This window comes from Schistocerca serialis, chromosome 4, assembly GCF_023864345.2.
Source record: "Schistocerca serialis cubense isolate TAMUIC-IGC-003099 chromosome 4, iqSchSeri2.2, whole genome shotgun sequence".
Taxonomy (NCBI): domain Eukaryota; kingdom Metazoa; phylum Arthropoda; class Insecta; order Orthoptera; family Acrididae; genus Schistocerca; species Schistocerca serialis.
The window spans coordinates 801066351-801088863 of NC_064641.1; the positions used below are offsets into that span (position 1 = coordinate 801066351).

The window sequence follows — 22513 nt, forward strand, 5'->3', positions numbered from 1 at the left end:
AGTGTAATAATACTTGTTGACAACTGCTGATGACTCATTGATAACTGCTGATGGAACTAGTGTGATAACTACAACTATCCAAGTGAAGTGTGCACAGTTAAATCTGCACTCAGTACAAGTATATTCATCTGTGAACTATATGGCAGGTGAGGGAAGTAGTCCTTTGTGTCAGCACTTTCTCTGGCATCAGGCATAACTATCAGCAGATGGATCTGTCTACATAAACATCTACATGACTACTTTGCAGTTCACAATTAAGTGGCTGGTAGAGGGTTCATCGAACCACCTTCAAGCTGTTTCTCTGCCATTTGACCCTTGAACACTGCACTGGAAAAAGACTCTTACATCTTTCCATGTAGGCTCTGATTTCTCTTATTTGATTACAATGATTATTTCTCCCTATGTGGGTTTAGATCCCACACCGTGCAGAAATACTCCTGAAGAGAATGCATGAGCATAATGTAGGCAGTCACTTTAGTATAACTGTTGCATCTTCTAAGTGTTATGCCTGTAAATCACAGTCTTTGCTTAACTTTCCCCACAGCATTATCTGCGTGAGTGTTCCAATTTAAGTTGCTCGTAACTGTAATCCCTAAGTATTTAATTTAAATCACAGTCTCTAGATTTGTGGACGTTATCAAGTTTAGAAGATTCCTTTAGTACTCATGTGGATGATTTCATACTTTTCATTATTTAGAGTCAATTTACACTACACAAATATTGTGTCTAAATCATTTGGCAATTGGTTTTGATCATCTGATGACTTTATGAGACAGTAAATGACACCGTCAGCAGCAGCAATGTAAGAGGGCTGCTCGTATTTTCTCCTAAATTGTCTTTCTGTTTGCAAGTCATGTGTTGGAAGCATAATGTTGTTCCTGTTAGGTGCGCCTTGTACATGATGACCGATTGTGACTATGTGGCACATGCTGAAGACTGCTGGGCATGTAGCACCCTCTGTGTTTGTCACTGTGTACCATATCAGAGGGCAGACACAATACATATATATATTTGAAAGGATTCTGCCTAATTTAGATTAAATGTTGCCCAAATATCAGAACAATACCCCTGGTTTGAACACCACCTTATCCTCTTTATCTTGTGACTTGTCAAGTTCACTTCTCATTAAAATTGCAAATCTGATGTGGAGAGCATCCATTTTTTGTGAATGCAGACTGTAGGTGTCCCAATCCCTTTACAAGGCTATCAGTATCAGAGATACGTACCCAGTGCACTAGCAATCAAAGGATGCCCGGAGTTTGTGAAGGACGGTGGCAGCTAGACACACACAAATATAAGTCCCCATGTGTGGACTTATGATGCAGTGCCCTAATGATCCATCTACTTTCTGACTAAGATGACTGAAAGCCATCTTTTTCCACTTGCATCTTAAATCGGAAAGTCTCACAGATTGAATTTAAATTATGTAAAATTTGACAGTTTCATAATGTCTTTAATTTCTTCACAGAGACAAATTTTATATCTAATGCATGTACAGTGAAAATTAATTTTATCAGTCTGATCTCTGAATTTTAGGTAAGTGGGCCTGCAATATGGCAGACTGTGTGAATGCAGTAACAGTGTTACACATGAGCCTGTGTACCTCATTTAGAGCTGCACTGAAGAGCCAATGAAACTGGTACACCTGCCTAAAGTACTGTGTAGGGCCCCTGCGAGCACGCAAAAATGCAACACAAAATGGTATAGACTCAACTAATGTCTGAAGTAGTGCTGGAGGGAATTGACACCATGAATTCTGCAGTGCTATCCATTAATCTGTAAGAGTATGAGCAGTGGAGATCTCTTCTGAACAGTACATTGCAAGGAATCCCAGATATGCTCAATAATGTCCATGTCTGGGGAATTTGATGGCCAGCATAAGTGCTTAAACTCGGAAGTGTGGTCTTGGAGCCGCTCTGTAGCAATTCTGGATGTATGAAGTGTCACATTGTCCTGCTGAAACTGCCCACGTCCCTCAGAATGCACAGTGGCCATGAATGGAGGCAGGTGATCAGACAGGATGCTTATGTATGTGTCACCTGTCAGAGTCATATCTAGACATATCAGGGGTTCCGTATCACTCCAACTGCACGTGTCCCACATCATTACAGAGCCTGCATCAACTTGAATAGACCCTGCTGACATCCTGGGTGGCCAGGATTCATGAGATTGTCTCCATACCTGTACACGTCCATCCACTTGATACAATTTTAAATGAGACTCGTCTGATAAGGCAACATATTCCCAGTCATCAACAGTTCAATGTCGGTGTTAACAGGCCAGGTGAGGCGTAAAGCTTTGTGTCATGCAGTCATCAAAGGTACACGAGTGGGCCTTTGGCTCCGAAAGCCCATGTCAATGATGTTTCGTTGAATGGTTCACACGCTGACACTCGATGGTGCCCCAGCATCGACATCTGCAGCAATTTGTCACATTTGTGTCACATTGAACGATTCTCCTCAGTCATCATGGGTCCCATTCTTGCAGGATCTTTTCCCGGCTGCAGAGATGTCTGAGATTGGATGCTTTACTGGATTCCTGATATTCACGGTTTGCTTGTCAAAAGATGGTTTGGGAAAATCTCCACTTCATCACTACCTCGGAGATGCTGTGTCCCACCACTCGTGCGCCGACTGTAACGCCAAGTTCAGACTCACTTAAATTTTGATAACCTGTCATTGTAACAGCGCCAGACACTTGTTGTCTTATACAGGCATTGCGATCTGCAGCACCGTATTCTGTGCATTTGCATATCTCTGTATTAGAATATTCATGCCTATACCAGTTTCTTTAGCGCTTCAGTGTATAAGGGTTGTCAAATAAAAGGCAGATGGAAAAAGGTAAGTAGTTTTTATTATTTCAAAAGTAAGTGTTATAACTGTTAATACATTTATCCAACTGTGAGACAAGACAGTCAGTGCCTTCATGGAAAAATGTTTTTGGCTGCCTGCAGAATCATTATTGTATGCGGGTGTGCTCCTCTTTGTCTGAAGCAAATCAACAGCCAGGAATGTCTATCTCTAGGACTTAAAAAAATAAGGGAATCACATGAGGAGAAATTGGGACTGTATAGAGGATGTGTAAGGGTTCCCCAGTGAAGCTTTTGCAGTTGTAGTGAAAATAAGTCATGCCAGCTCTGGAAAAGTCATGATGACCTCTTGCTTTGACTGCAATGGCCCGCAGCTCATTGATTTTCTGGAATGTAGCACCACAATGAACATACTGTGGTATGTGTACACTCTCAAAAATTGAAGTGCACCAACAAACACCCAAGAATGTTGATGGACGGCATCATTCTGTTGCAGAATTATGCCCACCAGCATGTTGTCAAGGATGTTTCAGCTATACTACTGAAGTTTTGCTGGGAAGCACTTACACACTCTCCATACAGTACCCGTCCATCCCTATACGATTTCCATGTTTTTGGAGTCCTGAAGAAATAAGTTAGTGACCATCAGTTTACTTCAGACAAGGAAGTGCACACCTGGGAACAATCATGGTTCTGTAGGCCACCACAAACATTTTTGCATGAAGGCATTGACCATTTTGTCTCACAGAGGGATAAATGTATTAACGATTACCACAATTACTTTTGAAATAATAAACAGTTTGGTTACTTGTTATCCATCCGTCCCGTTATCATTTGACTGCCTGTTATATAGTGAACAGAGGGCCCTAAATTCAACAAATGGCAGTAAAGCAGCACAAATCTTTGCCCATGCACAACCTGCCAGTTTTTATCAGTATATACAAGGAATCTCCAATTTTAAAACTGATAGAAAGACAGCTACCTGGTTGTAGCTGATACATTGTGACAAGAAATCAAAGGCATTTGGCTGCAATCCTGAAAGCTTATGGAATAATGTTTTATTTGGTTAATGGTCTGTGTGACACACAGACCAAATTCCTTGGTTCATTCTGTTGCCAGGTGTGGCACATATTTCACAAATGTAGACACAGTGCCATGGGTTCCTATTATAATTGCTAATTTTAGGACAGAAAAATGCCTGTCATGTGCTGTTAAGGAAAATTTGAATGATACCAGAAAAGAGAGAGATTAGACTTGCAATTTCTGTCTCTGAGGTGTTACCTAGCATCATCTGCTCCATGTTACAGTTGATATAAAGAAGATTATTGGATAGTGATGTGTGAATATTTTTTTGAAGAAATTCATGTTAATTTCTTGATTTTCATTGTAGCAAATTCATCTTTAATAATTGAAAAAATGTAAAAGGTGCTTTCGCACTAAAATACTTATTTTAATAGGTGCCGTTACAGAGAATATTTGATTCTGTCATGATTTGAGTTTTCAGTTTGTTTGTTTTTATCAACAAATTTTCTCTTAAGGATGAAAATTCATTTTAGTTTGAATATGCCTATTTTGCTTAGGAAGCACTCAGATACTCGTATGAAGTATATTTTTTTCTGTTTAATAGCAACCATTGGTGCAATGGTGACAGCTTCACATAATCCAGTGGAAGACAATGGTGTGAAAATTGTTGATCCTCTTGGAGAAATGCTTGTTCAGCACTGGGAAAAAATTGCTACAGACCTTGCCAATGTTAGGTAAAATCAATGTTTGTTCAATCTTCCAGAATTTTGTTCTTTTTCTTAGCATTCACCAAAGTAAACATAAGTAAGGTGCATTCCCTATGTTTCAGTGATGATAATTTAGAAGAATGTCTTTTGGAGATAGTGAAAAATGAGAAGATAAATACTGATGCAGCTGCTTCTGTTTTCATCGGAATGGATACCAGGTAAAAAAATAAAAAAAAAAAAAACCATGAACCAATATAGAGAATGTTGGAAATACTATCCACATATCTTTACTCTCTCTCGGTGCTGCCTAGCTTTCTGTTACCATTTGTTAGAAAGCTGTTGACAAATAGCCAACAGCATTCATAACTGACAATCTTTGTTGTCATACAATACTTAAGCACCATAGTGTCCACAGTGAAGTTAAACATCTCAGTTTTTAAATTTGTGCTTTTGTAAAATATGTTTGTAATTTAGCAACAAATTACATTGCACAAATATATCAATTTATAAGACAGTTGCAACTCCAATTACAAGAAGTATTTAAACAATAAAGAGGCAAGTCAACTTCTAACTTGTAGCTGATGGATTTTTGATGCAAAGAAACATGTAACAGCACAGAGACATTACTGGTTTTTTGACTCCCCACAGTCTCTAGTTTAATTATTTTCTCTCTCTCTCTCTCTCTCTCTCTCTCTCTCTCTCTCTCTCTCTCTCTCACACACACACACACACACACACACACACACAGAGGGAGAGGGAGAGGGAGGGGGAGAGAGAGAGAGAGAGAGAGAGAGAGAGAGAGAGAGAGAGAGAGAGAGAGAGAGACATTATTTTTAGATTGCTGGAGGTCATGTTAGATTTCCAGAATTCAGTTGTAGTGGTAAGGTTTGAAAGCAGTAGTCTTGAAAAGTTGTCTCAGCTACATATTCTACTTCTGACATTTCAGAAAACTTGGCTTCATCCTGGTGAGAATACAGCTCCATACACCTTTACTGAAATTGTTCCATACTTGAAGTACTTCCTAAAGAACTTTCCATTAAAATCTATATTTCTGGCCATCAACCATTCGTTCATTAGGATCTTCACCTTTTCTGATTCCATGAGTTTCTCGTTTCAGTAACTGGTCCAACATAATCACACTATCAAATTGTTTTACTCTGCGACAGAAATTTCTAGCACACCATATCTTTGGCAGAGACTGTTGCCATCCAACAGCTGGAACAACATTGCCAACAGCATCTTGTGAAGCTGTCTTGCTCCTTAAGTCTTAGTCCCACCTCAGAGTACCTGTCACAAACAATGAACCTATCATTCCCATCTAGCTGTTTCATAAACATCTCATAGCCATTAGACTAAGCTTTATTGATGTACTCCACTCCTCACATCTCCATAAATTTTTTTTTTTTAAATGCTGTAGTGGTGTAAGTGATTGAAACTGTTTTTACTGCCTTTTGTTTCTGTAATATATTTTCTGCTTCTTACCATAGCTATGCTAATGAGGATTTCATGTCATCGGATTGTGGCTATGCATGTCCCTCTGCAAACTAAAGAATGAGCAGGTTAGTCCCTGCCTTCTCTACCCCACTACATCACAAGAAGCAAATACAGGGTGTTTCACAATGTTATGCTGACCCTTCCACAGCACGCCTTATGAACAATGGCGATGCAGTGTGAGGACAACCCAGTGATGTTTATTTTCCACAAAGTGTGTTAACACTACATGGATTACGTACATGAGTTACTAATAATAACTAATGCTGTAAATGGATGTGAACAGGTTCACTGTAAATCTCCATGCGCCGTTATACATTGCAACAGCAGAAATTGATTCTTAGTCATCCTGTATGGCAGCTGCAGCATTCTTTTGTGAAAGGCAACTGTACTCCACCACAAGTGCTGTCAGCTATTCAGTTTACAGACAGACTAACACCCCCCTCTCCCCCCTCCCCACTACCCCCCTCCCACCCCATAATTTCTTGTCCCGGTCTCTTATGTGAGTAGAAAAACAGCTTCAATGAGATCCCGTTCATACCATGGAGTTATTTTCAGTTTATTGAGTGAGTGCTTGCTTGCAGTTGTTAAGTGAGTTTTTATGCATAAAAGCTCAATAGCTGGAGCTGTCGACTGTCCGCCACACAGAAGCGTCTGCCCCCAAGTGTAACACGCTGTCAGTATGTATTTGAGAATTTCGATTTCATTGTCTCAACTTTCAATGGGTGAAATACTTTTCAAAGTGTGAGGGGTATCAAATGTGTCACCCTAGCCTCACCTCTCCCTATGTCTGGAAAGGCCCAGAGGCCTAAATTATTTCCTTCTGCTACTTCCTTTGCAACAGAAGTAGGTCACCTAGGTGTGATTGAACTTATAAGGTATTGCAGCATAAGTCAACCAGAGCATTACAGCTGATTGCTGTTTTAGACTTGAACATAATCGGTTCCATTCCATTTGGCATATTCACACCCACCTTGCAAGACTTATTGGGTATGTGTGGTAAGTGGCTCATCTCAGTGCAGCCTACTCTACAGGTGCCAGCAATTCGTGAATAGTATAGATTTATTCCCTCTACCAGTAACACAGTTATTTGTGATAAAAGTGCAGTATTTTCCTGGTCATTCATTAATTTGCCACCAATTGATTACAACACAATTACATGGCTCCACAATATGCTGTCAATGACAGTAACAAGGTGCCAGATTTACCAGTTCAGTCTCTTTCTAATCAACAGTACGGAGGTCACTTAAAAATTAAACACATCTTGGCAATTGTTTGTAGGCATGTGTTTTACATAAAAGATCACTTAACAACTGCAAGTAAGTACTCACTTAGTAAACTGAAAATTACTTCATCAAGTTATTTTGTCTACTCACATAAGCAAATTGGACAAGAAATGATGGGGAGTTATAGTCTGTCTATAAACTGAAAAGTGAGCAGCACTCTTGGTAGGGAAAGTTGCCTTTTCTGGAACAGGCTGCCATACAGAATGACTGAGAATCAATTTTGTTTCTAGCAATGTCTACAGAGATTTATGTAGAATCGGTCAATTTGCGTTTCTTGCGTTAATGTTATTAGTAACTCATAACTGTATTCCATGTAGTGTTAAGGGGCTCCGGAACACCCTATACTTGCAATGTTAAAATAACGCTTATAAATTACATCTTTCCTCACAAAGTATTTGAGGTAGGAAGTTGAACTTTTTACAGATTATTTATTGGAATATGGGCTACAACTTAACACAGGGATTTTACAAAATTTTAGTTCAGTTATTAAAGATGTTTTTGTTTGTTCAATTGTAATGAAAATTCACAACATTTTTTTGCAATTCTTTATTTATATATTCAAAAATATACAGTTTTTTGGAAAAAGGCTGTGTTAAATTATGCAGAAGGTACTGTGTAACTTTTACTGAAAGTTTGAAACAAATATGTTTGGAAGATCCTCAGAAAACAGGTAATTAGTATGAGAAAATAAAAGTTTTGGGAATCGAGCGACAAAGATTGGATTAACTTTTTAGTGCATTCCAGGTCCATAGGATGGATTATCTTCATCCTCTGCAAACTCCTCCTCCAGCTTCCTCTTGTTCCTCCTCCTGTTTACTCTTGCTTGTATTTCTATACTCTTTACAGCCCTGTCTGCAGCCCGAAGGCGTTCCTTGTCTAAAGCAAGCATCGCTCGTTGTTGTGTTCGTAGATTTTGCTACCATTGTTTTCAGTTGCAGTTACTGCAACACTGTTCCAAAAGGTGGTCATGTATGAACACTTATCACATTTCAGTTGTATTTCACTAGCAAGTCCTACGTGCTTTATTATGGAGAGTTCCAGACCAACTTCACTACAATGAATACATCTTACAGAGTTTGAAAAAATTCCTTTGAGAACCGACATATCAAATATTTCATTCACATCCGATTCGCCCATAAAACATTCATAGTTTTCACTCATTGAACTAAGCTTCTTCTGTGAAGTATTTTCTTTCCCACTTTGACTGCTATGGGCAGGTGTACTTGAGAGGTTAGGTTCACTCACTTGGTTATCGTCTTTATTGTTTACAGTAATAACACATACCTTTGGCTTTCCAACACTTCTCCTTTTCCTAAAAGCCTTCAGAAGATTTCTAATAACTTTACTTTTACTCATTATTATACTTCAACAAAACAGAGACTCAAGAAACAGAATTAATTACGAATATTTTCGAGATAACGACAGAGTAAATAAACATGAAACAATCGACAATCACACTAGCGATATATATTGAACCATCACAGGTTAGCCACAACACATACTTTATCTCACATCACTAAAATGTACCTGATGAACACGGACGTTAGTAATAACACTATTTGACAGGAGTTTAACAGCGCCACAGTGGGTCACGTAGTCTTCGGAATTGAATAAATTATATATCTAAAAAAGGTAATAGTCTGCAGATTCAGAAAACGCAAAAAAGTAAAAATTGAACTTTTCATGATTTTGAGCCTTTCCGGAGCCCCTTAATACACTGTAAAATATGCACAACCTCCCACGCATGTCTGCACACTGCATCGCCAGTGACTCTACAAGGTGCGCTGTGGAAGGGTCAGCATGACTTTGAGGTACACCCTGTAGTAGCTTGTTGTGCTTTAGTGGGGTAGGCGTGGGGCTCGCCTGCTTAGTCCTCAGTTTGCTGACCTATGAAGGAGGAAAATGCGTGATCACAATTCAGTGACCTACCTTCCATTATGTGTCTCCCCGCACCCCTCACCCTCCAGCCCACCACATTCCCAGAACACAATTTAACTCTTAATACTATTCTACTATACTCAGATGTGTGCACACATTTAATATTTTTTTCTTAACCCACTTCATACAACAATAAACATTACCTTTATATCATTAAAATTCTATTTTTTCATCCCCTGCAATGTGTGAACTATTAATCCTAGAGAGAATAGGGCTTTTTTGTAGAAAAATTAATGTAGTTCACGTTTGTACTGGGAGACATTTTCACTATGAGCCACGGTTTTCAAATTATTAAAAAAAAAAAAAAGCCTAAAAAAGTGGCCTTTAAATGCCCCCCACTTTCATGCTCACTCTGCATTGGTCGGGATTTTTAGTATGTTATCCATGGCACTTCCTCGTACCCCTTAGCAAAAATTTGTAACTACATGATCTGTTTCTTGCGTATTTGAGCATTTTTGGTCTTTGTTGACTGGGCTGTAGATTTTTCAATAGATTAGAGATTAGATTAGATTAGATTAGATTAATACTTGTTACATAGATCATGAATACGACACTTCATAATGATGTGGAACATGTCGGGTTAATAAAAGATGTCTGTACAAGATATTACATTACACAAAATATCGCATGACACTAATGTTTAAGTTTTTTTTTCCCTTAATTTATATCTAAAAATTCAGCCAATGAGTAGAAGGAGTTGTCATCTAGAAATTCTTTTAATTTATTTTTAAATGTTGGTTGGCTATCTGTCAGGCTTTTGATGCTGTTTGGTAGGTGACCAAAGACTTTTGTGGCAGCGTAATTTACCCCTTTCTGTGCCAAAGTCAGATTTAACCCTGCATAGTGAAGATCATCCTTTCTCCTGGTGTTATAGCTATGCACACTGCTATTACTTTTGAACTGGGTTGGATTATTAACAACAAATTTCATAAGTGAATATATATACTGTGAGGTTACTGTGAGGATCCCTAGATCCTTAATAGATGTCTGCAGGACGACCGTGGATGGGCTCCAGCAATTATTCTGATTACACATTTTTGAGCAATGAATACTTTTCTACTTAACGATGAATATGATGCCATACGAAAGCAGTGAATGAAAGTAGGCATAGTAAGCTAATTTACTGAGATTCTTGTCACCAAAATTTGCAATAACCCTAATAGCATACGTAGCTGAACTCAGACGTTTCAGCAGACCATCAATGTTTTGCTTCCAGTTTAACCTCTCATCAGTGGACACACCTAAAAATTTTGAAAATTCGACCTTAGCTGCAGACTTTAGTCAAAGTCTATATTTATTACTGGAGTTGTGCCATTTACTGTACGGAACTGTATATACTGTGTTTTATCAACATTTAAAGAGAGTCCGTTTGCTGAGAACCACTTAATAATTTTGTGAAGAACATCATTTACAATTACATCACTTAGTTCTTGGTTTTTGGATGTTATTACTATACTTGTATCATCAGCAAAAAAGAACTAACTTTGCATCTTCACCATTGTGGAATGGTAAGTCATTAATGTATATCAAGAACAGTAAAGGACCTAAGACCGAACCCTGTGGGACCCCGTACTTGATAGCCCCCCCAGTTTGAGGAATCAGCTGTTGTTTTAACATTACATGAACCACTTATTTCAACTTTCTGCATTCTTCCAGTTAAGTATGAATTAAACCATTTGTGCACTGCCCCCCTCAAACCATAATGATTTAGCTTATCTAAAAGAATTCCATGATTTACACAATCAAAGGCCTTTGAGAGATGACAAAAAATACCAATGGGTGATGTCCGCTTATTCAGAGCATTTAATATTTGATCAGTGAAAGTGTATATAGCATTTTCTGTTGAAAAGCCGTTCTGAAAACCAAACTGACATTTTCTTAGTACTTTATTTTTACAAATATGGGAGGCTACTCTTGAATACATTACTTTCTCAAAAATTTTTGATGGAGCTGTCAGAAGAGAGATTGGGCGGTAGTTGACATCCGACGTATCCCCCTTTTTATGCAATGGTTTTACAATGGCATATTTCAGTCTATCGGGGAAAACACCCTGCTCCAAAGAGCTATTACATACGTGGCTGAGAATCCTACTTATTTGTGGGGAACAAGCTTTAAGTACCATGCTGGAAATGCCATCAATTCCGTAAGAGCTTTTACTTTTCAGTAAGTTTATTATTTTACTGATTTCAGAGGGAGAGGTTGTGGAAATACAGTTGTTTCAAACTGCACAGGTATGGCCTCTTCTATTAGTAGCCTTGCCTCTTCTAGTGAAGATCTAGATCCTATTTTCTCCACAACATTTAAAAAATGATTATTGAAAATATTTTCAATTTCTGATTGTTTGTTAGTACACTTGTCATTCAGTTTTATGACACTAAAGTCTTCCTGTGCTCTCTGTTACCCTGTTTCCCTTTCAATAATATTCCAAATTGCTTTAATTTTATTATCAGAGTTACTGATCTCAGACATGATACACATGCTTCTGGACTTTTTAATAACTTTTCTTAGTACCGCACAATAGTTTTTATAATATTGAACAATTTCGGGGTCAGTACTCCCTCTTGCTGTTAGATACAGTTCTCTTTTACGGTTTCAAGATATTCTTATTCCTTTAGTTAGCCAAGGTTTTTTATATGTTTTCTTGGAATTATGTTTAACTATTTTCTTAGGAAAACAATTTTCAAATACCCTTAAAAATGTATCATGAAATAAGTTATATTTCAAGTTTGCATCGGGTTCCTTATACACTTCATCCCAGTCTAGCTGCTGTAGGCTTTCCCTAAAGTTTGCAATTTTTATATTGTTAATTGAACGCACTGCTTTGAAATTCTGATTTGATATACTGCATGGAGCTATGTCATGTACTGTAACTAGCTGTGCACCATTATCTGAAAGACCATTCTCAACATGATAAGCATTTATGTCCTTAAACTTATTTTGGTCTGTAAAAAGTTATCTATCGATGTCCTGCTGTTCTTTGTTATCCGAGTGGGAAAATCAATGACGGAGCTCAAATTGAAAGAGCTGAGCAATACTACTTCCTATTACACTCTTTCAGGGAATCAACATTGAAATCCCCACAAATGATAATTTGCTTCCCCCTGTCTGACAGATAGCACAACAGAGCATCCAAGTTTTCTAGAAATAGCTGGAAATTCCCTGAGGGGGACCTACACACTGTTACAATTATGAAAGTGCCATCATTTAGTTTTAGTTCAGTGGCACATGCTTCCATACGTTGCTCTACACAAAATTTTTTAGTTTCTAAATTTTTTACACTGTGGAAGCTTTTGACACATATGGCAACTCCTTCTCTCATCATATTATCTCTACTTACATGTGCAGCTAATTTGTACCCATTGATGCTAACCTTTTGCACATCAGTGACAATGTGATGCTCAGACAGGCATAGTACATCTATTACATTCTCAGTTTCTATATCTTCTAAACAAAGCAGAAGCTCATCAATTTTATTCTTCAATCCCCCAATATTTTGATGAAATATACTAACATCATTTTTCACTTTACTTTTGCGAGTATCTTGAACTTTTTTAACATCTTTAGTACTTGCCTGGCTGAGTTTCCCACTGGACACTGATCTTACAACAAAAAAGAGTTTCCACCATGAGATGTAGTTCCTCCCCCCTTTAAATTTCCTGCTATCAGCCCAAGGAAAAATCTACACTGTGCATAAATAAGTACATCAACAGGTGAAAAACATTGTTAATGAAAATTGTTTCAATAATGAGAAAATAAGCTCTATTGAAGGAGGAAACTAGTTTTAGTCATGATACTTCAAAAGAAAACAATACACAAACGATGAAGTTGCAGGTGATATGTACTCTGTTCTAAATATTGCTTGTTATGTTTGTGTACTCATTCGCCTGCCCCCCCCCCCCCCCCCCCCCCACACACACACACACACACACTCTTTCTTGAGCCAACAAATGATGTTTTTAAATATTTTTAAAACACGTTTCCTGTTCTTTCAATTCTCATCCCTATGTCAAGACCATCCATTATTTATTTTGCTTTGGTTATTAATATGGGATTTAAATGGATGATTGAATGCTTTTCCTACATTTGAGACAAATGATGCAGCAGAGATGAAAATCACAGTGTAGCTTTTGATAATATTGTGAAAAGGATAGTTGCTATTCATCATATAGAGTAGATGCTGAGTTGCAGATAGGCACAACAAAAAAACTGTCAGACAAAGCTGATAAAGTGCAGCTTACCTCTTGGCTTATGTCCCTGTAATAGACACAGATGCAAGACCTGTCCCATACATCCTCCCATGATAACCTACTCTAATCCAGTCACAAGCACTACCTATCCCATCAAAGTCAGAACTACCTGTGAAACCAGTCATATGACCTACAAATTTAGCTGCAACCATTTGTCTGCGTTTTGCTTGGTCATGACAATCTACAAGCTTTCTGCCCACATTAATGGGCACTGAAAAACTGTGGCTGAGAATCAGCTGGACACCCAATTGCTGAGCATACTGCCCAACACAAAATTCTTCATTTCAGTGACTGCTTCACATCCCATTGCATCTAGATCCTACACAGCCTCTCTGAACTGCGCAGGTGGGAACTCTCCGTTCAATGTATCCTATGTTCCATAACCCTAGTGGCCTAAACCTTCATTAGTCATTGACCTTTACCCACCTATCCCCTTCCTAGTTCCCACACCAGCACTACACAGCCCTCCATTCCACCAATGCATCCACAGTCTTTTTACTTCTCTCCTTTTTCCACTGCCTTGACAACCCCCCCCCCCTCCCCCTCCATCCTCTGTCTAACCTCCCAAATGCACCTAGCTGTCCTACCCTCTCCCCACCTCGTCCCTGTATGCTCCCACAAGCAGCACTTTACTGTCCCTCACCCCTACCCTGATATCGCTCCCCCTCCCCATCACAGTCGTTTTGTTGTGCCTGTCTGCAACTTGCAACTCAACATGTCTGCTATGCAGTGAATAGCAACTGTCGTTTTCATAATATTGTCATTATTCCATCCTGATTGTCCATTGTTTGGCAATGGAGTTTTTTTTTGTGTTTATGGAGAAACTATGTTCATGGAGAAGGTGTGAGTTGTACTATAGTGTTCTTTTGTGTTGTTCACTATTAGAGTTCATAACTGTGAAAGTAATAAGTAATTTATGTGAAAAGTCAGAACCTTTTTGCCCTGTTCTCTGTCATCATCGCTCATTTCTTTATGCTGATATTTTATTTCAACTTTTTAAAGAAGGATGGGCTCTTATAAGTACACTTTTGCTATTCAGGTGCCAAACTGCATGGAAGATGGTCATTTTGGCACTGACATGTAAACAAAGAAAACTATTTGTGACAGCCATAATACACCAGGGTCACTGCAGTAGGCTCATTTGGTATGAGTAGCCAAAATTGATTAGAAAGCCACTTGTGTAAAAGAGTGGGCAGTGGAGATATTATTGAAGTTTTGCGGAATATAAAGTTTTTGGTGTGTGCTAGCTGATGATAAACTGAAAAGATGGCTTCACCTTACATATTAATGATTGAATTTTTTGCCTTGCAACTTCTCAGATGAGCAAGTACGTTAATGCTAACTGCTTGTTTCTGTCTGGAATGCCTCCCCCCCCCCCCCCCCCCCCCTCCAATTTTTTGACATATGAAGCTAAGAACTACAGATTATACCAAAAGTTCATGATGTGGAGCACATTGTTAAAATGCCCTCATGATGTCAAGGAGACTGGACTGCTTTTCGAGTAAGTAACAAATTTTTCACTTCAAATATGTGGCTTAATGTGAAAATTGTTACTGTTGACATCAGGAGCCGTAATATTAGCTTACAAACTCTGAAAAGTGAAGACCTTATGTCATGGTGTGCAAAATCATTTTTGTAATTGTTATGAATATCAGTACGCCACAATGCCTTATATCGACCGTGACTCGTATCCCATTTCAATCTCTTCGTGTTGTCAGACTTTACAAAGCCGTAGGATTGTTTTTTGGTGGCTATTGTGTGGAAATCAGGGTCTGAACATCAGGTCACAATCTTTTCTAAGCCTATGCTGCTATAGGCTTTCTCAACAAAACTGATGAATTTTGGATTTGCTGCCGAGTTATAATTTCCTCTTTACACAATATTTTGACAACTTTCTCAGTCGTCTATATCAGCCCTTGAGTGCAGATTTTGCTGCCTGCTGTTTGGACTGCAACCAAACCGTGAATGATACATGGTGTGCAAAACCTCTGTGATTTTTTTCTCAGTGCCATTTTCAACCAATAAATATATCAGCAGAAGTTCAATCTAACATAAATGCTTTGTGACATGTTAAATAAGTAAAATGCTTAAGGTAATGCCAAAAAGCATCATAAGAGGCATTTACCTATAAGGAATAAGGAGAGGGGGTCGAGGGGGCGGGGGCAGAGAGAGAGAGAGAGAGAGAGAGAGAGAGAGAGAGAAAGCACGCATAGCGTTCCAAAGGATTGGAAAAGGGCACAGGTCATCCCCGTTTTCAAGAAGGGATGTCGAACAGATGTGCAGAATATATATACACTCCTGGAAATTGAAATAAGAACACCGTGAATTCATTGTCCCAGGAAGGGGAAACTTTATTGACACATTCCTGGGGTCAGATACATCACGTGATCACACTGACAGAACCACAGGCACATAGACACAGGCAACAGAGCATGCACAATGTCGGCACTAGTACAGTGTATATCCACCTTTCGCAGCAATGCAGGCTGCTATTCTCCCATGGAGACGATCGTAGAGATGCTGGATGTAGTCCTGTGGAACGGCTTGCCATGCCATTTCCACCTGGCGCCTCAGTTGGACCAGCGTTCGTGCTGGACGTGCAGACCGCGTGAGACGACGCTTCATCCAGTCCCAAACATGCTCAATGGGGGACAGATCCGGAGATCTTGCTGGCCAGGGTAGTTGACTTACACCTTCTAGAGCACGTTGGGTGGCACGGGATACATGCGGACGTGCATTGTCCTGCTGGAACAGCATGGTCTCTTGCCGGTCTAGGAATGGTAGAACGATGGGTTCGATGACGGTTTGGATGTACCGTGCACTATTCAGTGTCCCCTCGACGATCACCAGTGGTGTACGGCCAGTGTAGGAGATCGCTCCCCACACCATCATACCGGGTGTTGGCCCTGTGTGCCTCGGTCGTATGCAGTCCTGATTGTGGCGATCACCTGCACGGCGCCAAACACGCATACGACCATCATTGGCACCAAGGCAGAAGCGACTCTCATCGATGAAGACGACACGTCTCCATTCGTCCCTCCATTCACGCCTGTCGCGACACCACTGGAGGCGGGCTGCACGATGTTGGGGCGTGAGCGGAAGACGGCTTAACGGTGTGCGGGACCGTAGCCCAGCTTCATGGAGACGGTTGCGAATGGTCCTCGCCGATACCCCAGGAGCAACAGTGTCCCTAATTTGCTGGGAAGTGGCGGTGCGGTCCCCTACGGCACTGCGTAGGATCCTACGGTCTTGGCGTGCATCCGTGCGTCGCTGCGGTCCGGTCCCAGGTCGACGGGCACGTGCACCTTCCGCCGACCACTGGCGACAACATCGATGTACTGTGGAGACCTCACGCCCCACGTGTTGAGCAATTCGGCGGTACGTCCACCCGGCCTCCCGCATGCCCACTATACGCCCTCGCTCAAAGTCCGTCAACTGCACATACGGTTCACGTCCACGCTATCGCGGCATGCTACCAGTGTTAAAGACTGCGATGGAGCTCCGTATGCCACGGCAAACTGGCTGACACTGACGGCGGCGGTGCACAAATGCTGCGCAGCTAGCGCCATTCGATGGCCAACACCGCGGTTCCTGGTGTGTCCGCTGTGCCGTGCGTGTGATCATTGCTTGTACAGCCCTCTCGCAGTGTCCGGAGCAAGTATGGTGGGTCTGACACACCGGTGTCAATGTGTTCTTTTTTCCATTTCCAGGAGTGTATATCTCTAACGTCGATCAGTTGTAGAATTTTGGAACACGTATGATGTTCGAGTATAATGACTTTTCTGGAGACTAGAAATCTACTCATGCAGCATGGGTTTCGAAAAAGACGTTCGTGTGAAACCCAGCTCGCGCTATTTGTCCACGAGACTCAGAGGGCCATTAGACGCAGGTTCCCAGGTAGATGTGGTGTTTCTTGACTTCCGCAAGCTGTTCGATACAGTTCCCCACAGTCATGTAATGAACAAAGTAAGAGCATATGGACTATCAGACCAATTGTGTGATTGGATTGAAGAGTTCCTAGATAACAGAACACAGCATGTCATTCTCAATGAAGAGAAGTCTTCCGAAGTAAGAGTGATTTCAGGTGTGCCGCAGGGGAGTGTCGTAGGACCATTGCTATTCACAATATACATAAATGACTTTGTGGATAACATTGGAAGTTCACCGAGGCTTTTTGCAGATGATGCTGTGGTATATCAAGAGGTTGTAACAATGGAAAATTGTACTGAAATGCAGGAGGACAGGAGGATCCGAAGCGAATTGCCGCATGGTGCAGGGAATGGCAATTGAATCTCAATGTAGACAAGTGTAATGTGCTGCGAATACATAGACAGAAATATCCCTTATCATTTAGCTACAATATAGCAGGTCAGCAACTGGAAGCAGTTAATTCCATAAATTATCTGGGAGTAGGCATTAGGAGTGATTTAAAATGGAATGATCATATAAAGTTGATTGTTGGTAAAGCAGATGCCAGACTGAGATTCATTGGAAGAATCCTAAAGAAATGCAATCCGAAAACAAAGGAAGTAGGTTACAGCACACTTGTTCGCCCACTGCTTGAATACTGCTCACCAGTGTGGGATCCGTACCAGATATGGTTGACAGAAGAGATAGAGAAGATCCAACGGAGAGCAGCACGCTTGGTTACAGGATCATTTAGTAATCGCAAGTGTTACGGAGATGATAGGTAAAATCCAGTGGAAGACTCTGCAGGAGAGACGCTCAGTAGCTCGGTACGGGCTTTTGTTGAAGTTTTGAGAACATACCTTCACCGAGGAGTCAAGCAGTATATTTCTCCCTCCTACGTACATGTCGCGAAGAGACCATGAGGATAAAATCAGAGAGATTAGAGCCCACACAGAGGCATACCTACAATCCATCTTTCCATGAACAATAGGAGACTGGAATAGAAGGGAGAACCGATAGAGGTACTCAAGGTACCCTCCGCCACACACTGTCAGGTGGCTTGTGGAGTATGGATGTAGATGTAGATGTAGATGTAGAGAGTGAGTGAGTGAGTGAGTGAGTGAGTGAGTGAGTGAGTATGCATTGAGGTGTTTTCCAATGCAAACTGAATGCTGGATCCCACAGTTGATGTCTATCTGCCACTCTAATCTTGATTGCCTCTTTTAATAAACCAACTGATACATTTGTTGCCTGCACAATATACTGGTACCTTCAAACTTCATTCCATGCTCACTGGTGAGGTAGTGTTTAATGATAGATGATTTAGTCACCAGCTCGAATCAGGTGTGACACTTTTATTCTTCACATCTTTGTCCAACATATAACATGCTGTATTTGGTCTAGTATAGGGTATACAGCCAAATTCTGGAGCCCTGGACTGGCTTTTGCACAACTTAGAATATCTCTTAGTTGGAAATTGTACTGTTGAAGTACTCTCCAAATCTTCTCGGAAATGATGTGGATGTATAGAAGGTATGTAGTTCTGACTGCTTCTTCATTGGTATCTGTCCTACAACAGGTGGTGTTAATTTGCTTTGGAGGGCAGGCATAATCAACTGTTGAGAGTTCTTTTTGAAAATTTGCCGCAATTGGCAGAGTTCTTTGGTGAAGCTACCTTTGTCTGACAACATAGGTATTGTGGGGACCAGAGTTCTAACTAGGGAACCTTCCCATTGCACCTCCCCTCAGACTTAGCGGTAAGATGTCCCAGTGGATAGACAGTCAAAAACTGAACACAGATCAAACATGAAAACATGAAGAAGGTGTACTGAACTGTGAAAAAAGAAGCAAAATAGAAACAGCGAACAGTCGAAGCTCTAGATATGCAACAGTGAGGTGTAAGGAAAGTACCTCCAGACATGTGTACTTCCTGAATGAAATTTTCCCTTTGCAGCAGAATGTGCGCTGATATGAAACTTCCTGGCAGATTAAAACTGTGTGCTGGATCGAGACCCGAACTTGGGAGCCCCACACTTTGCAGGCAAGCGCTCTACTGACCGAGCTACTCAAGCATGACTCGCCCATCCTCACAGCTTTAATTCCGCCAGTACCTCATCTCCTACCTTCCAGATTTCACAGAAGCTGTCCTGCAAAACTTGCAGAACTAGCACTCCTGGAAGAAAGGATATTGTGGAGACATGGTTTGGTCACAACCTGGTGGATGTTTCCAGAATGAAATTTTCATGCTGCATCGGAATGTGCACTGATATGAAACTTCCTGGCAGATTAAAACTGTATGCTGGACCAAGACTCGAACTCAGGACACCTGCCCTCCTTTCTTCCAGGAGTGCTTGTTCTGCAAGTTTCGCAGGAGAGCTTATGTGAAGTTTGGAAGGTAGGAGATGAGGTACTGGTAGAATTAAAGCTGTGAGGATGGGTCAAGAGTCGTGCTTGGGTAGCTCAGCCGGTAGAGCACTTGCCCGCAAAGGGCCAGTGTCCTGAGTTTGAGTCTCAGTCCGGCACACAGTTTTAATCCGTCAGGAAGTTTCATATGTACCTCCTATTTATTCTACACAAGTACCACATGTTACGACTCTTGCATTCCATTTTATAAGTTTTAACTCTTGAATTCCTTTGTTGTGGCAGTTCAAATTCATTTGTTTGTTGTTTTTCATTTCTGTGAGAGGTCTATTTGGCATCATGCCTTATTGCCACTATTTGTCACATTTATGATAATACATTCCTACCATATGACTCATATTCCATAACAAATGTGTTGTATGACAGTTGCCAATTTTATGGGGGCAAAAATAGGCCATGAGGAAGATCTGAATGTGGATCTCCTGCTTTGCAGTCTAACACTGCGACACAACCATGATACCCTGGTTGTAGCAATTGACTCAATGTTGCACATCTTGAGCTTGGGCCCTTTACTGTTTCTACTTTGCTCCTTCTCTTCACATTTCAGTACACCTTTTTTCTGTTTTCGTGCTTGATATGTGTTCAGTTTATGACGGGCTATCCACTGGCCTATTTTACCACCAAATCTGAGGAGTGTGCAGAGAGGAGTTTCCCTTATAAGCATCTCTGTGATGCGGGATGATTGCTCGTGGCATGGTGATGGAAGTCATTATGGATTGAATTCTTGTAGACACCATATCTCAGGGGTCTGCTTCTGTGTACATACTCCACAAGCCACCATATGGTACATGGTGGAGGGTACCTTGTACCACCACTAGTGATTCCCTTGCTAGTTCTGCACACAAATGGAGCAAGCAAAAAATGACTGACTATATGCTTCTATACAAGCACTAATTTCTGTTATCGCATCTTCATGGTTCTTATGTGAGATGTACGTTGGTGGAGGTAAAATTGTTCAGCAGTTGTTGCAATTGTCAATTCACTACATTTTTTCAATAGTGTATAACAAGTTCTGTAATAATTGCATGTTGATCAAACCTACCGGTAACAAATATAGCACTCTGCCTCTCAGTTGTTCTGATCTGACCTATTTGGGATCCCAAAAAGTGAAACAATAGTCAAGAATAGGTTGTTCTTGTGTTCTATACTTGTTTTCCTTTATAGATGGGTTATACTTTTGTAGAATTGTCCCACTTCACTAAAGCCTACCATATACTTTCCCTACTACCACCTTAGGTGTTTGTTGTATTTTATATTGCTTTGCAATGCTATGCATAGATATTCTGTTGACATGGCTGTGTCAAGCAGTACACTGTTGTTACGATATTATGAGAAGGAACTTTGCTACTCACCATATTGCAGAGATGCTGAGTCGCAGATAGGCACAACAAAGAGACTTCCGCAATTAAAGCTTTCACACACACTCATGCAAACGTAACTCACACACATGTCTGCAGTCTCAGGCAACTGAAACCACACTGTGGTAGCAGTACCAGTGCATGATGGCAGTGGTGACTGGGTGGGGGTAAGGAGGAGGCTGGGGTGGGCAGGGGGAGGGATAGTATGGTGGGGGTGGCGGACAGTGATGTGCTGCAGGTTAGGCGGTGAGCAAGAGAGAGGTAAGGAGGGGGTGGGGGAGTAGCAGAAAAGGAGAGAAATAAAAAGACTGGGTGTTGTGGTAGAATGATGGCTGTGTAGTGCTGGAATGGGAACAGGGAAGGGGCTGTATTGGTGAGGACAATGACTAACGAAGCTTGAGGCCTGGAGGGTTACGGGAACATAGGATGTATTGCAGGGAAGTTCCCACCTGCGCAATTCAGAAAAGCTGGTGTTGGTGGGAAGGATCCGTATGGCACAGGCTGTGAAGCAGTCACTGAAATGAAGGACATCCTGTTTGCCAGTGTGTTCAGTAACAGGGTGGTCCACTTGTTTTTTGGCCAGTTTGTTTGTAGCCATTCATGCAGACAGCTTGTTGGTTGTCATGCGTACATAGAATGAATTCAGCACAGTGGTTGCAACTTAGCTTGTAGACCACATGACTGGTTTCACAGGTAACCCTGCCTTTGATGGGATAGGTGATGTTGGTGACTGGACTGGCATAGGTGGTGGTGGGAGGATGTATGGGTCAGGTCTTGCATCTAGGTCTATTACAGGGATATAAGCCATGAGGTAAGGAATTGGGAACAGGGGCTGTGTAAGGATGGACGGATGCATTGAGTAGGTTCGCTGGATGGGGGAATACCACTGTGGGAGGGGTGGGAAGGACATTTCTCATTTCAGGGCAAGACAAGAGGTAATTGAAATCCTGTCAGAGAATGTAATTCAGTTGCTCCATTCCTGGGTGGTACTGAGTTATGAGGGGAATGCTCCTCTGTGGCTGGACTGTGGGACTTTGGGAGGTGGGAGAGACTGAAAAGATAAGGCACGGGAGATTTGTTTTTGTACAAGGTTGGGAGGATAATTACAGTCAGTGAAGGCTTCAGTGAGACCCTCGGTATATATTGAGAGGGGCTGCTCATCACTACAGATGCGATGACCATGGGTGGCTAGGCTGTACTGAAGGGACTTTTTGGTATGGAAGTGGTGGCTGCTGTCAAAATGGAGGGTTTGCTGGTGGTTAGTAGGTTTGATGTGGATGGAGGTACTGATGTAGTTATCTTTGAGGTGGAGGTCAACATCTAG

At 41.1% G+C, this 22513-nt stretch overlaps 1 protein-coding gene across 1 annotated transcript in view; it reads left to right on the plus strand.

The window, feature by feature from the left end:
- LOC126473393 (phosphoacetylglucosamine mutase) overlaps window positions 1–22513 on the plus strand; it is a 150202-nt gene that overhangs the window by 52212 nt on the left and 75477 nt on the right. The window contains exons 3-4 of the mRNA XM_050100402.1: window positions 4437–4566; window positions 4662–4757. Coding sequence (XP_049956359.1) covers window positions 4437–4566; window positions 4662–4757 — 226 coding nt within the window. The remainder of the gene's footprint in view (window positions 1–4436; window positions 4567–4661; window positions 4758–22513) is intronic.